The 15328-nt window shown below is 41.2% G+C and overlaps 1 protein-coding gene across 2 annotated transcripts in view; it reads left to right on the top strand.

The window, feature by feature from the left end:
- Positions 1-746: 746 nt before the first annotated feature.
- The window catches only part of gcn1 (GCN1 activator of EIF2AK4), a 37176-nt gene continuing 22594 nt past the window's right edge, over positions 747-15328 (top strand). The window contains exons 1-24 of one of the 2 annotated variants that reach the window (XM_047381481.1): positions 747-800; positions 3233-3335; positions 3422-3485; positions 3610-3741; positions 4497-4605; positions 4763-4861; positions 6191-6325; positions 6411-6588; positions 6670-6744; positions 6881-7009; positions 7099-7149; positions 8037-8135; positions 8265-8438; positions 8510-8662; positions 8761-8853; positions 8939-9014; positions 9977-10136; positions 10278-10467; positions 10565-10689; positions 11934-12112; positions 12202-12295; positions 12381-12494; positions 12582-12780; positions 12866-13018. In XM_047381481.1, the coding sequence (XP_047237437.1) occupies positions 783-800; positions 3233-3335; positions 3422-3485; positions 3610-3741; positions 4497-4605; positions 4763-4861; positions 6191-6325; positions 6411-6588; positions 6670-6744; positions 6881-7009; positions 7099-7149; positions 8037-8135; positions 8265-8438; positions 8510-8662; positions 8761-8853; positions 8939-9014; positions 9977-10136; positions 10278-10467; positions 10565-10689; positions 11934-12112; positions 12202-12295; positions 12381-12494; positions 12582-12780; positions 12866-13018 (2902 nt within the window). In that variant the 5' untranslated portion in view covers positions 747-782. Of the gene's footprint in view, positions 801-3232; positions 3336-3421; positions 3486-3609; positions 3742-4496; positions 4606-4762; positions 4862-6187; positions 6326-6410; positions 6589-6669; positions 6745-6880; positions 7010-7098; positions 7150-8036; positions 8136-8264; positions 8439-8509; positions 8663-8760; positions 8854-8938; positions 9015-9976; positions 10137-10277; positions 10468-10564; positions 10690-11933; positions 12113-12201; positions 12296-12380; positions 12495-12581; positions 12781-12865; positions 13019-15328 lie in introns of both variants that reach the window. The other variant, XM_047381480.1, reaches the window with a different exon arrangement.

The following is a 15328-nucleotide window of genomic DNA, read 5'->3' as shown; positions in this document are numbered from 1 at the left end:
TGTTTTTGGACTGTGGGAAGAAGGCAGAGAACCCAGGAATGCACAAAGAGATTTAAACTCCATGTAGAAAGAACCCAGACTGGGATGTGCACTCAGGACTTTCTTGCTGCAAGGCAACAGTGCTACCAACTGTACCACAGTGCAGTCATTCTTAAAATATTCATCTTTATTTCCTCACATTTCGTCCTGAGATGCCTCAGAGTACAAGGTGTGTGAGATCACTGTTAACTGTCCTGCCACACATATGATCAAGTCTCGCCAAGTCTGCTGACATTCTTCATCCTTTAATCCTGATAAAACCACCAAAGGCCAGAAGGCAGGTTCCTAACCAGATTCTACAGCTTCATCATCCGGAGCATCCCAACCAGCTGAAGCACCGAGTCACACTAAGAGAGCACTCCTAACAGAGTGATCAGGACCTCAGTGAGGGTTAGACAATTACAATCAGCAGTGTGGAAAACGTGTTTTGTCTAAGTGCAGATACTTTTCTTATCTGGAGAGTGATTTGTGCAGTGTAAGGCTGAGAAAGAGAGAGAAGGCTTGAATCTCATGGTGTAGTAATTTATGGTGGATCTGATCAGTCCTCTGGGGGGATTATCAACACAGACTGACTCTGAAGCTGCAGTATTGGCGAATTACATTTGAGTCACTGCCACAACATTTAGCCATGACAAATCGTAACGTGACCCCCAAACTCTGTCTCTAAGCGGAAAAGAGCATGGGCAGCCTTTTTTGACCCGGAAGTGACATCAACAAGTTCTTCCTGCAACAAGACCGGCATTATGGCAGCGGACACGCAGGTTTGTGTGGTTGAATATTTAAATGCAGCCTAAAAGCCTTGAGAGCGCTCATGAAGTTCAACGGAAGACAACATTTTAAATAACAAACTGAGCTAATTTTCACTGAACACTTCGGCCTGTTTTGCTGTTTATGGAGGAGCAGTGGCAGGAGTTAGCAGCAGCTAACTAGCAGGCTGCTAGCTGAACGCTACGTGTAGTCTCAGTAATGTGACTGCAGCCAGCATGACTGCTGTCTGAACGCAGCTGTGGCCCGCTAACACTCTCTGTTTTTCTGCTCGTAGAGAGAGAGAAATCTGTTTTTTAACCTCTCCTGATCAGAATTCCTAAACATGTACAATACAAAAGAACATGTGTAGAGTTAGCTAAGTGACGCCCTCCAGAACTACAAGGGGACATTAAAATAAACTCAGCAAATGCTTTTGATCAGAACAGCTTACAAGTGTAAGCTACACGATCAGGGAGACGGCGTAGTGTTTGGGAAGATTGGGTATCGAACCTACGACCTTTCTCCTGAAGGGAAACAACTAAAACTGTTGCACTCAGCGAGAAAAATGTTATTTTCCCGTTCCAGTGTTGTTCCAGTGCTTGTGCTGATTTGACTGCCGGTTATTTAGTTTTACTGAAAAGTGGGGAACAAAATCAGTTTTACCTTCTGATTCATCATAGCGCGACTTTCAAAGGCCCTTCAAAACATTTACAAAAATCTTAATTTTAATCATCGTAATTCTGTGCCTAAGATTTCAAAATACATCAGATTGTCTATACTTAATTCCAAAAATGCATTTTTATGTTTTTTAATATGTATGTTCCTGTCTTCATCCCTTTTTTAATGAAAATTTCTTGAAATAAATCTTCATTTGTTTTATGGTTTGAGTTCTCGATAGATAATCTGGGTATATTATATATATTATTATACATAATATATATTATATAGTAAAAGGAGTCGGCAAATTTTCCCTGATCTTTGATGGACAGGTCAAGTGCCAAAAAAATAAACTCATCAGCGCAAAGAACTGGACTTTGTTGCACTTTTATTTAAAAAAAATAAAGGTTGACGCTTTGATGTCTTAACTGGGAAAGCCTTGTGATCCCTTCACTTTCCTTTGGATTCAGAACTATCCCTGTTTTAAGGAACCTGACACACATTGTTTCTCTAATGCGCTGTAGTTCCTAAAATAACATTTAAAACATCTGAATCGGTTAAACTCAGAATTGGCAAATCAGGCCTGAGAGAACCAGAAATCAGTATCAGTCTGGAAGAGCCTGATCATTGCACCTCTGTTCCTCATTTCTTTAGGTTCACTATTCAAAGTATAATCCACCATGTAGAACAAAGCTTTATTTCTGGGTGCTTTTACGATCTCCTGATTACAGTGTTTCGGGGAGAAGGTTTGATTTGTGTTTACTGAAATTAAGCAGTAGAGGACGAGCCAAACCACACAGTATAATTTACTTGGGTTTTCCTGGATACGTTCTCATGATTTGTTAGAATTAAGTAGTGATGCCTTAAAAAGACTTTTTATCCAGTGCTTTAAATCTTGTTTATGTATTCTGTGTATGTGTTGTAGAGCAGGGTTTCTGTTAATTCCCAACTGTGTAGTTCATATGACCAAGTCTTACCCCATTTCATATCTACACGTCACCACTCTGTCCCAACCTGCTTTTTATTTATTTATTTTTATCTAACCTTTAATTTTCCAGGAAAGAAATCCATCGAGATTAAACATATTTTTTACAACGATGTCCTGGCCGAGATAAAAATCGCCACAAAGTGCAAACGATCCATTACATTTGCAAAGTAACACTAACAGTATTATTCAATTATTTACAATAACAACACTTAGACGTTACAGGTACGAGATATACCTCAAACCTCTAATAGTAAAAAAAAAAAAAAATACTTCCAGCATCTGTAACAAACCATTCAGTATCTGCAAACTATTGCACATCAGTTTATTTCTCTTATTAAGTACATTTTCTTGAGAATTCATGAGGATAGATCTTAAAGGGCTCAAATCTCACATAGAATGAAATTTACATGTTTCCTGAAAATTTTATATTAGGCCCTAATTGGATTGACAGTTACTGGCCTCTTTTGAAGCATGATGGATTGTAAGTTTTATTGTCATAAATACATGGAAAATAGCATCTGAAGGATGTCAGACGTGCTTTCAAAGGAGTCGGAAAGTTTGATGTGTGCAGTTGGTTTTATTTGGGTTAAAAATCATGTGAGCCCTCATCAGGTACAGTTGATGAAACTAGTCTCCTAGTGTGCTCTCCAAGTCTTTTAAAACATTGTAAATACTGTAACAATTCATTGCATTGTTGGCCCTACTTGTGTCTAGAGAACTCTGCAGTAAACTCGGTATATTGTGTCTATTTCTTTACTGAAAGTGTTTCAGCCTTAGTTCTCGATGTGATTCTCCCGTCAGGTTTCGGACACCCTGAAGAAATTTGCTGTAAAAGTGACTACAGCCAGCATTAAGGAGCGCAAGGAGATATACGGCGATCTGAAACAGTGCCTGATGGGTAAAGGTAAAAGCAATTGTGGACTTTTATCATTCTGCTTTATTCTAAGCTGGTTTGTCAGTAAAACATTGTGTTTGTGTATTTTGTTGTAGAGTTACCAGAGCCTGCTGTCAAAGGACTGTGCAAGCTCTTCTGCCTCACTCCGCACAGATATCGGTAGGTTTGTGTTGTCCACTGAAAAACCAAACCAAAATTAGCAGTTTTTTCCTATACTGTGTGCTTTTTAGTTTTTGTTTCAGTTTTTGTGCGTTTGCATCTTGTTTCCTGTTGTGTTGTTTAGAGATGCTGCGTCACGCAGAGAGCTGCTCGCTGTCATTGGCCAGCTGGCTGATAGTCAGCCTGATGTCCTGGTGTCCAGCCTCCTCCAGGGCCTTTTGAACTGTGGGGTCATCAGCAAAAATGGGGAGCCAAGGTATGCCCCAAACCTATGCTTCTCGGTAATTAATCTTCTACTGTTGGAAAGCCTGTTTAAACGGTGCCACATTTATAATGAAACTTTATTTTTAGGTTGAGCAGCAGAGATAAGTATGCATGTTTCACCCTTGTTGGTCACCCAGGCATGAACAGTATTCCCAAGCTGATCCCTCCAGTTTTGAATGGAGTTAAGGTCAGCACTGCCGACAGGCCATCTCCATCCTCTCCACTCCCAGGTTCTGAAGGTAGTGTCTGAGAACGTCCGCTCTGTGAGGATGAGCGTTGTCATCTTGAAGGATAGAGTTTGGTCCCTAAGAATGGAGATAATGGGATTACCTCTAGTAGAAGGATCTCATCTCTCTTTCTTTTCCATTGATGTTGCCTCCAAGGATGACCAGCCTTGTTTTTCCACTGAAGGAGATCCTACTAACCATCACACTTCGTCCACTAAAAGCTGTTTGGCAGAGAGGATTTGGCAAGTTTTCAATGGTGCAACCCATTATCTCGGCTCTGCTGCTCAGCCCACAAAAGCATTTTCCTAATGAATGTGGCACCAGTTAAGGGGAAATAAACAGGCTTTCCAGGGTATAAGATTTTCTGCCAAGAGGCAAAGAAATCATTGACAAACACATATTTCCTTGCTTTTTCTGCTAAGTTGAGATATAATTAAATTGATGGATAAAAAAACTGCAGAGAAACAAATTCTTATTGTTGCTACCACTTATTTTCATGTTTGGCCCATTTTGTTTGCAGTAAAAGCAGCGGCTCTGCTGCCTTTATCGGCTTGTCTTGGACCTGCCTTCTAATTCCTAAAGTGTTTTCTGCCCCAGAGAAAAGAGAAGGACCCGTGTGGAAGAAAATGGTCAGATGTTTTCTGTTGTTGTTCCTAAACTGAAATAACGGGATGGTGAAAGTGAAGTAACTGTTGGTACATTGATGAGGTGTCAGATGTTGGTGTTGGTTTTCTGGTTGAAAGGACTGTCCAGCCTCTTTGTGTAATCTGCTCTCCTTTGCTGAAGGTGGAGGTTCAGAGCCTCCTTGTGGCTGAGGTGGTCGGTGGAGCCAAAACCACAGCGAAGAAATCAAGCCTCAGGAATCTCTGTCACCTCTGGGAAGATGTGAGGAATTGTTCTTTTCTTCCTATATTTACATTTCTGTGAAATTCCTAAACATACAGGATGCTGGCAGTGCAAAGGTCATTTAGGTTTTTGACAATAACAGAATTGTTGTGTTTTTACTATTTTCAGATTTGTTTTGTGTGTTTGTGGACATTTCTGATTAGGAATATTTTTTTCTTTGCAAACATGTCAGAACTATCCTAAGAGTTTAGATTGTTAAAATAGAATTGGACATTTTATAAAAAAAAAAAAAAAAAAGAAACTGTATGTCCAAGTTCCAGAGGCTGATGTTTTTATTGGGCAGAAATAACTTCTTTGTTGCTTATCTAGAACTCTGCACTGATGGCAAAACAAATGGATGATCTAGACATTGTCCAGACTCTGTTGGACTCTGTCCTGAAACTTTCTTCTCTATAATTGAAACTCTCACCTTTTTGATGATCTAGAACTCCTTCAGGTGCTAAAAGTCTTAGCAGCAGTTTCCTGAATGTGATGCCATTTTTGTTAGGCATAGCTGCAATTTTTCTTTGGATCATCGTTAACTGAAGAAGACGGCGAGTGACTCTGTGTTTCTGCACAATAATCAAAAGCTAATACAGACTGGTACCATAAATACTAATGTCAATAGTTTGCGCAAGACGTTTGTGTCATTGTTAAAACTTCTGGTGATGACTATGAACAGCCAGAATGAATGTTAACAAAATCAGCTGCCCAAGTGATGAATCTGCTCCTATTATCACATTTCTTATGTGGATAGTGGAAGAAGGATAAACAATACTAAAAGTCACATGACAAATTTCCTCACCCTTTTAAACCCAACAGGAAAGAGTGCAGATTCCACTTTTTTCCCCAGACCTTCATTTGGCAAATTAAAAAAAAACCTGATATTTGCCATCAGTGAACAAGTACGGCTTGATCTGAAGGGTCGTCTGGAGAAAGGTTTTCTCTTAGAAAAAATACTGCAGCATTGCTTATTTAGTCAACTCTCCATACCAACTCCCAGGCACGGTGGTGAAGAGGTGATGATTTGGGTTTGTTTTGCAGCAACAGAGCAGGGGTCACCTTGTATTCATTGAGTTGACCAAAACCCCATATGTATACCAAACTATTGTAAGGTCAATGTCAGCCAAGTTATTTCCTAAACAGGCTCACACAGCAGTGCAGTTATCGCAAAGACAAGACCAACTTTATAGCAGAATAACTGAAAAAAACCCCAAAAACAATTGAGATGTTTTTAGTCTAGTCAAAGTCCAAACCTAAACCTGTTTTAAATGCTGTGTTAGAACAAACGGAGGAATGTTGAACTGATTTCACATTTATCTCTAGCAGAAGCCTGGACTGGTTGATCACTACATCAGCACCCTGTTGACCCTGGACCAGAGCCCTACAACTGTGCCCATGCTGGGTGTGTGTTTGGACTTCTGCACTGCTCAGAAGGACAAAACTACAATAGAGAAACATAAGGTGGGATCATTTAGATTTCATCTGTATTTTGTCAAAGAATTTTAGTCTTTAAGACTGACAGCCATTTGTCTCAAATGTTTTACAGAGTGCCCTGTTGGACCTTTACATAAAATCAGTCCTGATGAGCAAAACAAAACCGCAGCAACACATTTTGGACAAGAGCGGCTCCTCATTGCGCCATGTCACCCACTCTGAGTTCAAGGAGCTGCTGCTGCCCACCTTGCAGAAGACGATGCTCCGCAGTCCAGAGAACGCCATGCGGAGTGAGATTCCTGTTTCTGATGGCCTTTGATCATATAGTAAAACCTGTACAGTCAGTAAGGATGCTGTTCATGCCTTTTCAGCCGTTTCCTTCCTGCTGTCTGCTGTAACTCTGGATCTCAGTCAGTATGCCATGGATATCGGAAAGGCCATAGCAAGTAAGGCCTTTATTGACTCCTGGTTGATTCAGACCTGCTCAACGTTTGGAGCAACTTATGGATAATAAAAATAAAGCACTTGGTAGGTTAAACATAATAAATTAGAGTTCATTTTGCCTGTCGTCTTGTGTTTTAGGCCAGCTTAAGGCCAATAATGCTCAGTTGACGGAGGAAGCTGTCAAGGCCATGCAGAACTTGGCCCAGCAGTGCAGTGACGCCACTGCAGTGCAGGACATCGTCACTCACCTTTTCAAGATTCTTGGAGGTGAGCATTTTGTTTGCCCCTCAGACTGGAATAGTTTACGAACTTTGTATGGCTTTGGTTGACTTAACGTGTTGATGTTGTGGTTTCAGGGTCTGAAGGAAAGCTCACAATCGTTGCCCAAAAAATGAGTGTGTTGTCAGGTGAGATTTTTCGTGCGTTTGTTTCTGATAAGATGTTATCAGTTATACAGATGCAGTATCCAGACTTGAATGTTGATTTCTGTGTCAATTTGGCGAATTGTCTTAGATCATTATCCTGCTGAAAGACCCACTGGTGACTCATTTTTAGTTTACTGATTGAGTCCACCCGATTTTGATTCAAATTATTTTGCTCTTTCAAAGAGTTTATACAACTATGCAACTTTTAGCAAGGTTCCCAATGGCCTCTGGAAGAGTAACAGGCCCACAGCATCACTGTTCCACCACCATGCTTGGAGCAGGTGCTTTGATCATTCTTTGTTTCAGGCCCAACCAACCTGCAGTCTTTGTTGCTGAAAGCTCAATTATCTGATGATTTTGTTGCACTTGACCAAAGCACACAGTTCAAGTTAAACTCTCAGTAGTGTTTAGCAAACTCCATGTTTATGTTTGTGATGGTAGGGCAGAAAATACTGACGTCTCTCTCTGATATAGTTCTCCGATCAGTGAGCTTTGGAGATATTTGTTTTACTTCTCATCATGCTGCTCACTGTGGCTGCCTCCATGAACTTCTGTGTCACATCAAATTGATCACCGGGGGAAATGGAAAATCATAGATTACTAATGGGTCATACCCAGAACCTCTGATCCACTTAAAACAAATTTTCATAATAAAAAATGCCTTCCATACATTTATTTCAGAGGGTTTGTTCAATGTCTTGGCTACAATTATCACTGATGATTCCGTGAAAAACATTTTATTCCTACTGAAGAAATGTACCCCAGTTTTAGGTTGTGATCATCCTAATTTTTCTGTGTAAGATGATGCTGCTGGGTTTATTCAGAGTTCGTTTACTCACCTTTACCATTTGACCCTACCTACTCCTAAGGGATTGCAAGCTGCAGCCATCATGCAGTGTCAGGAACCTCCAGTCAGACTCTGAGCTCTACAGTCTCTGTGATGTTTATCCCATACTTACAACAAGAAGGTATGGCTGCTCCTCATCCACTTTCTAGTAGAAGATCATGCCGATTAAATGTTTTGGTGGTGGACACTCTCTAAGTGGTCCAGTTGTCACGTCCCGGTCTTGAGCAAATTTTGTTTTCTTTTCGTTTAGTTCATGAGGGCACCTTGGTGCATGCAGTTTCTGTGCTGTCTCAGTGGAGCAGTCGCCTCACAGTGGAGGTTCCTGCCACTCTGCTGGACTGGTTTAAGAAAGCTTATAATCTGAAGACCTCCACCTCTGCAGTTCGTCACGCCTACCTTCAGACCTTGCTTCAGGCCTTTAGAGGTAAGTCAGATCCTGACGTTGCAGATCTTTCAACTGTTTCCAGATCTCTTATCTGTTTTATCGGTTCTTAGGTGATACTTTGGCCCAGTCCTCAGACCTCATACCCCTACTCCTCCAAACTGTTGAGAAAGCTGCAGCTCAAAACTCCCAGCATGCTCTGCTTGCGGAGGGTGTAGCAGCTTCGGTTCTTTTGAGTCGTCACGCGCTGCTTGAGACACAAACAGGTGAGACTTCGGTTTCAGTCACGGCCCACTTAAAGAATGTTTAACATGATTCAAGTCCAACGACGGTTTAAAGTAATGGAAACGTTCTTTCTTCATAGAGGCTAAATTCACCAGCTTTTGGAACCTGATCTTAGATGAGAAGAAACCATTATTCACTACAGAGAAGTTCCTCTCCCAAGCCAGTGAAGAGAGTAAGGACTAGGAAGTAGGCAGCATTTCAAATGTAAACTAAACGGATCGATAAAATGACTTGTTTCTTTTTCTATGTGCCTGTAGCTCTGCACACAGTGCTGCAGCTCTGTGAGAGGCTGTTTCTTGACCATGCTCACCGTCTGAACACCAGCAAATCACAGTGAGTCTGTGTCTGTCCGTCTAACTGCCCGACCGCTGTGGTCAGACGGTTACATACACTCATCATGGCCTTTAATGTCTTACTAATTCTGACACATTTAAACAGGTCTTTTTGTCTTGATGCAATGATGATACAACTTACTTATCTTCAGAAATTTTTAAAAACCAACAACTGGGTGCAAATGTTTACATTTGTATAACTTTTATAATCCACGCAGAGTCAGAAATACAGGTTCAGATTTCTTCAGCTGGTTTCACTTTGACTCCGTGTTGTTTTGTAGCCTTCAATACGTTTCTGATTTGGTTCTGGCTTAGTTCATTATTCTACTTGCTTTGTGCAATGAGAGTGAGTGGCGCCAAAACAGTGCAACAGCATGATGTTGCCACCACCATGCTTGACAGTTTGTCCATTGTCCTTTGATTTCAAATCCTCACCGTAACATAGTTGTTGTCAGTGTGGCCAAAAGCGCAACCATTGTCTACTTTCATCATAAATCTTTTCTTCAGAAGCTACTTTCCATCCAACTGAAAGGCGTCCATTTCGGAGCATAGTTTCTTACTTAGTCAGCATCCTCTCAGTTTGTGGTGACATTGCTTCACTTATAGACAGGCACAGTGGTGTTTTGGAGTTCCTAGTTTATGTCAGACATGAACTTGGTTCCTGGTCCTTCCTTTATTATTCTAAGGAGTTGAGTTTTTATCTTAGGGTGGCGGTATAGGTCAGATGGTTGAAACCTAGTTAAAGTTTGTTGTTCTAACAGGACAAAGATCGCCGTCATACATTAAAATTGGTTTTGGAATGCATAAAGCAGACTAACATGAAGCCGACTGAAAGTTCTCATCTGAACCACATAGGTCATTTGTACAATATAATTAAAAGCTGGGCCCATGCCAGTCAACCAACCAGTTTAACTAAACACTGCGCAGGCTCATTTCTGCCCCACATTTGCCTCTGCTCTGCAGGATGTATCATCACGCTACAGTTGCAGTACTGTTGTCTCGGAGCTGGAGTGTGAGGAAGAGGGCACAGCAGACTGTCAAGAAGCTGCTCTCCTCTCTGGGTGGATCCAGTCTCGCTCACGGCCTTCTAGGAGAACTACGAGTCGTCATCAACAAACACAAAGTAACTAATTTCTCTGTGCTCCTACTCAGAGAAAAACAAAAATACAACTTGGGTTTTACCAGATTTTACAAATAATAGGTATCTTGTGTTTATTGACACTTGTCAGGATTACTTGTGATCTCAATGTTGTCAAACGTTCAGGTTCTGCCCCAGGACGTTCTGGTGTCAGAATCGGGAGAGCTGACAGAGCTTGGTCGCAGCTACACTCCCCCTCGTGTCCTGCTGGATGCGCTGTGTGTTGTTTGCTCAGCTGCCAGCCAGTGGGGAGACCCGACTGAAGCAGAGAATATGGCCATGGAGACCCTCATTGTTACTCATCATCCTTCTATAGGTACGGGAATAAATTGCACTTAGGATGAGAGTATTAATAACCTTTGGGATTTTTAGGAACACTGTGTTGATGCTGTTCTCGTGTTTATCTTTTTCAGTCAACGCTCGCTCTGGCTTGTGGACTGTTCTGCTTTCCTCCATGAAGATAAAAGCTGAAGAACTCATTGAAAAGAACCTTGAGGCTATCCTGCCACAGTTGCTGGAGGTCAATGCTGACAGCCAGGTCTGCTGGGAACAAACTCTTCCTCTTCATATTAACAAGAGATGCGCTAATCTGAGAGCTTCTGCTCCAAATCTCCTGCTGATACCAATTCTTAACTGATTCTGTTTTTTCCTAATGAACTTATAATAATGACAAACTATATTTTTTCTGTTCTTTTTTCTCCCCCCAATAATAAAAATGTAATTACAAAGTGAACTTACTTAAAAATACAATTTTCGTTTAAAGTTACAAAGCTCGACTTTTAGCATCACATGAAATCTACAAATACAGTGAAACCATGCAAATTATGGGACGAAAATGCTGAAACAAATTTCACCGGTGTCCTTTTCTCCTCACAAACCTCATTTTTCTTATTTGCACACCTCAACATATAAAGTGCCCCAAATCCCAAAGTTTTCTCCTACAAGATTATTCCAAATTAAACAACTTTGTCCTACCTAAAAATAATGTCGAATTGAATTGAATCACAGTCATAACTTGCTTTCCCCTACAGGAGTGAGTATAATGTGGAGCTCATACAGTGTGACTTGCTGTTTATCATCGCATCATACATGTCAGGGTTTAGGTAGCCTTTCTGTCATGATGGATCATTAAGTATTCATATTAGTACCAGAGGTGATAACACGTCTGTTTTATTGGCGATTAGCATGTTTAGCTAATAAAGTAAGTAGACCCTTACCTTAACTGTGAGATTTCCAAACGGCTGCAAACATTTCCTAATCCAAGATGTTCCATGACCCAGCAGAGTTGGACTCTTCAGGGGGATAAAACAGAGCAACGTCCTGGTATCTGCTAACATCTAACTCCCTGTTGTAGTAGTTTGAAGCAGCCACCATACCTCCTATGGGTGGAACCACTGTTTCTACCCTAGAAACGTCTTACACCTTTTGTACTTCCTTTGAGTTTATTTTTAACCACTGCGATGATACTTAAAATAGTGAACTTCTCTCAGTAACAACTTCCACACAGAAGTTATTAGTGTGACCTGTTAGCATTTTTGAACGTATTTGCATTCACTGGTCAGAAAAAGATCCGGCCGGTTGATCTAGCATAAAATCGCCCTCTGATTTCTAGACGGACTTTTGTTATCAACATTTTCTCCACGCATATAGAGTTTATAAATCTCGTTCCCCTTGTCTAACTATATATCTTCTTTAGAGATTGTAGTTACATTTAAACACTGTCACAGAGACATTTATGGTGCATGAATATTTGGTAACCTTTAAATTTGTTTTTTTTGACAGGCGGTGAAAAATGCAGTCGGTGCCCTCAGTGTCCTCTCACCAAACAAGCTGTTGCCACGGGTGATGAGTCATGTCATCGAAGCTCTTGCCCAGCCCACTCTTCTCCAAGTCACCAGGGAGGAGTACGCCATCATGCAGACCCCTGATGGAGAACTATACGATAACACCATCATCCAGAGGTAACACACAGCCTTTCTCCCAGCTGGACTCCCTTGGGCTTTCTGCCTATCTGCTTGGTATTCACGTACTCCTCTCTTCCACTCTGCAGTGCCCAGAAGGAAAACACCAAGAAAGTGAACATGAAGAGAGAAAACAAGGCCTACTCCTACAAGGAACAGATCATTGAACTGGAGTTACAGGAGGTAGAGTAAACTTATCAACCAGTCTTTATCAACTTGTCCCAGAAAATATTTTTTATCCATGCTTACCTCCTGTTTAATTCTGCAGGAGATAAAGAAGAAAAAAGGCATCAAAGATGAGGTCCAGTTAACCAGCAAACAGAAGGAGATGATTCAAATCCAGCTGGAAAAGGAGTCTGCAGTTCGCAAAAGACTTCAAGGGGTAAGGTCTCATCAAAAATCTAACAAATAATATTTAAGAAAATTCCTACTTTCTTATCTTTCATAATGAACCATGTTTTTTCCACAGCTGGACGTGGATCTGCAGAGTGCAGTGGGTCTGCTGGAGGCCACTCTGAAGGCAGGACCAGCTCAGATCACCAGGGAACTCCCTGCTGTCCTTCAGGTTCTGATACCCCTGCTCCACTCCCCTCTTGCTGCTCCACGTATCCGGCAGGTCTTCTTGGACATCGGAGTGTGCCTCATGCCCAAACACCTTCACAATCTGGGTACGATGCCTGTTTGAGGTGCTGGTCTGCTGCATGTGGCTGCATTCCTGAGAGCTCACCTCACTGACACTTCTTTCCCTTCCAGGTGTTCTTGTAGGTCATGTGACTTTACGGTTACTAAAGCCTGAGTGTGATCTAGACCAGGCTTGGGGTGAGGAGGACCTTGACACAGCAGCCCACCGTACTGTGCTGCTGTTGAATGACCACACTGTCCCACAGAGAGAAGGCAAGACTGCAGGTAAGCTGGTTTACAGGTAGATCTGCGTTTTAATACGATTTTATCTTTACTGGTAACAATGCCAGTGGTACCAGCAGCAGTCTTTACTTTTACAAAATATTACCAGACTGAAGTTTGGTGTTGATGTTTCTTTTTGTTGCCTTTAATTAAAAAAGCTCAACAGTGGTAGTCAATGTTTTACCATTGTGGTCGCAGCAATTTATAAAACAAACATTACACTATTGAATACAGTGAGAGAACAAGTATTTGATACACTGCCGATTTTCCAGGTTTTCCCACTTGCAAAGCATGTAGAAGTCTTTAATTTTTATCATAGGTATTCTTCAACTGTGAGTGACGGAATCTAAAACAAAAATCCAGTAAATCATATGGCGTAGTTTCTAAGTAATTAATTATCATTTTATTGGATGAGTATCAGTATTTGATCACCTAACAACCAGTAAGAATCCCGGTTCTCACAGGCCTGTTAGTTCTTCTCTAAGAAGCTCATTAGCTTTATGAACTGCATCTGTTTGAACTGGATTTCTATATAAAAGACACCTGTCCACACACTCAATCAAACACACTCTAACCTCTCCACAATGACCAAGACCAGAGAGCTGTGTGAGGACATCAGGGATAAAATAATAGACCTGCCGAAGGCTGGGAAAATAGCCGAGCAGCGTGGTGAGAAGGCAACAACTGTTGGTGCAATTATAATGGAAGAAATTCAAGATGACAGTCAATCTCTCTTGATCTGGGGCTCCATGCAAGATCTCACCTCATGGGGCATCAATGATTATGTAGAACGTGAGGGATCAGCCCATAACTACACAGCAGGACCTAGTCAATGACCTGAAGAGACCTGGGACCACAGTCTCAAAGAAGACCATTAGTAACACACTACGCCGCCATGGATTAAAGTCCTGCAGGACAAGCAAGGTCCCCCTGCTCAAGCCAGAGCAGGTCCAGGCCCGTCTGAAGTGCCAAATACCATCTGGATGATCCAGAGGGGGAATGGGAGAAGGTCATGTGGTTAGAGCTTTTTGGTCTAAACTCCACTCGACGTGTTTGGAGGAAGGAGGATGAGAACAACCCCAGGAACAGCATCCCTACTGTGAAGCATGGAGGTGGAAACATCATTCTTTGGGGACACCTTTCTGCAAAGGGGACAGGACGACTGCACCGTGTTGACGGGAGGATGGATGAAGCCATGTATAATGAGATCTTAGCCAACAACCAGTACCTATGATAAAAATTAAAGACTTCTACATGCTTTGCAGGTGGGAAAACCTGCAAAATCAGCAGTGCGTCAAATACTTGTTCTCCCCACTGTATATTTAGCAGTATATGTACTTTTTCGGATTTTTTAAAATCTTGACAGTCTTGTGTGAACTCAGTGCTTACTTTGTCTTGTGTTAATTATTGTGGAGGGATTTTAAAATAACTGTTGTAGTGAGCAGCTTGATATTTATGTGCTCTGGGCTGTACAATTCAACATTTTTTTTCAGTGTCAAATGTTGAGCTCTAAACAATCCCAAAACAGTTATTAAAAATAAGGATGGAGAAATCCACTGTAAAATTAGCAATAATCTGAATATTTCTCAGTTTTTACAGTGATGTTCACAATATCATAACATGAACAGAGAGACTGTATTGGTCACTGCAGCTTCCTGTCTGTCAATGTGATGTAACTCGCTCTGGGTCCCCCACCCCCAGGCAGGAATATGATTAGACACTTTTTAAGTGGAAAAATTGTCTCCATTGTAAAATAAGGAACTCAGGAAAAAAACTAAACAAAACACAAATTTCGTGGGATCCATCGTTTTACTTTATTTTTTGGGTGGAGAAATTGCAGTTTTCTTTGTTGCAATGAACTATTTTTCCCTGTGTGCAAATGCTCACAGTTCATAACTGTGAAGTTCACTTTATCTTCTCCTTAACACTTTCTTTCATAAATGTCATAATGTTGAACAGCTGCATTCTTACATAAGTGTGGGTTTTGGTGTTATATTTAGATATTGGAGTCCTAGTGTGTCAAGCCAGCGTCTGACACCTACTGGCAAACTGGTGTAAGTGCTTAAAATCCTTCTAAAACACATGGCCAGCGGCCAGCCAGAAAGGCAGAAATCATATGCGAGCCCTTCCATAGTAACAACTAAGGCCTAATACAGTTGTTGCAACAGATTTTTATATTTGGAGAAGACTACAATTAATCATCTCTCCATAACAGTGAACATCATGCATCACTGGAAATAATAGAGCAGACATTTTGACCAATAGTGAAATGTTTAGAAAATATGTGAGCAGTACTATCTGTCTCTTACTGTG

The sequence above is a fragment of the Girardinichthys multiradiatus genome, chromosome 12, assembly GCF_021462225.1.
Source record: "Girardinichthys multiradiatus isolate DD_20200921_A chromosome 12, DD_fGirMul_XY1, whole genome shotgun sequence".
In the NCBI taxonomy this organism is placed as follows: Eukaryota; Metazoa; Chordata; class Actinopteri; order Cyprinodontiformes; family Goodeidae; genus Girardinichthys; species Girardinichthys multiradiatus.
This window is presented reverse-complemented; position numbering and strand designations above follow the sequence as displayed.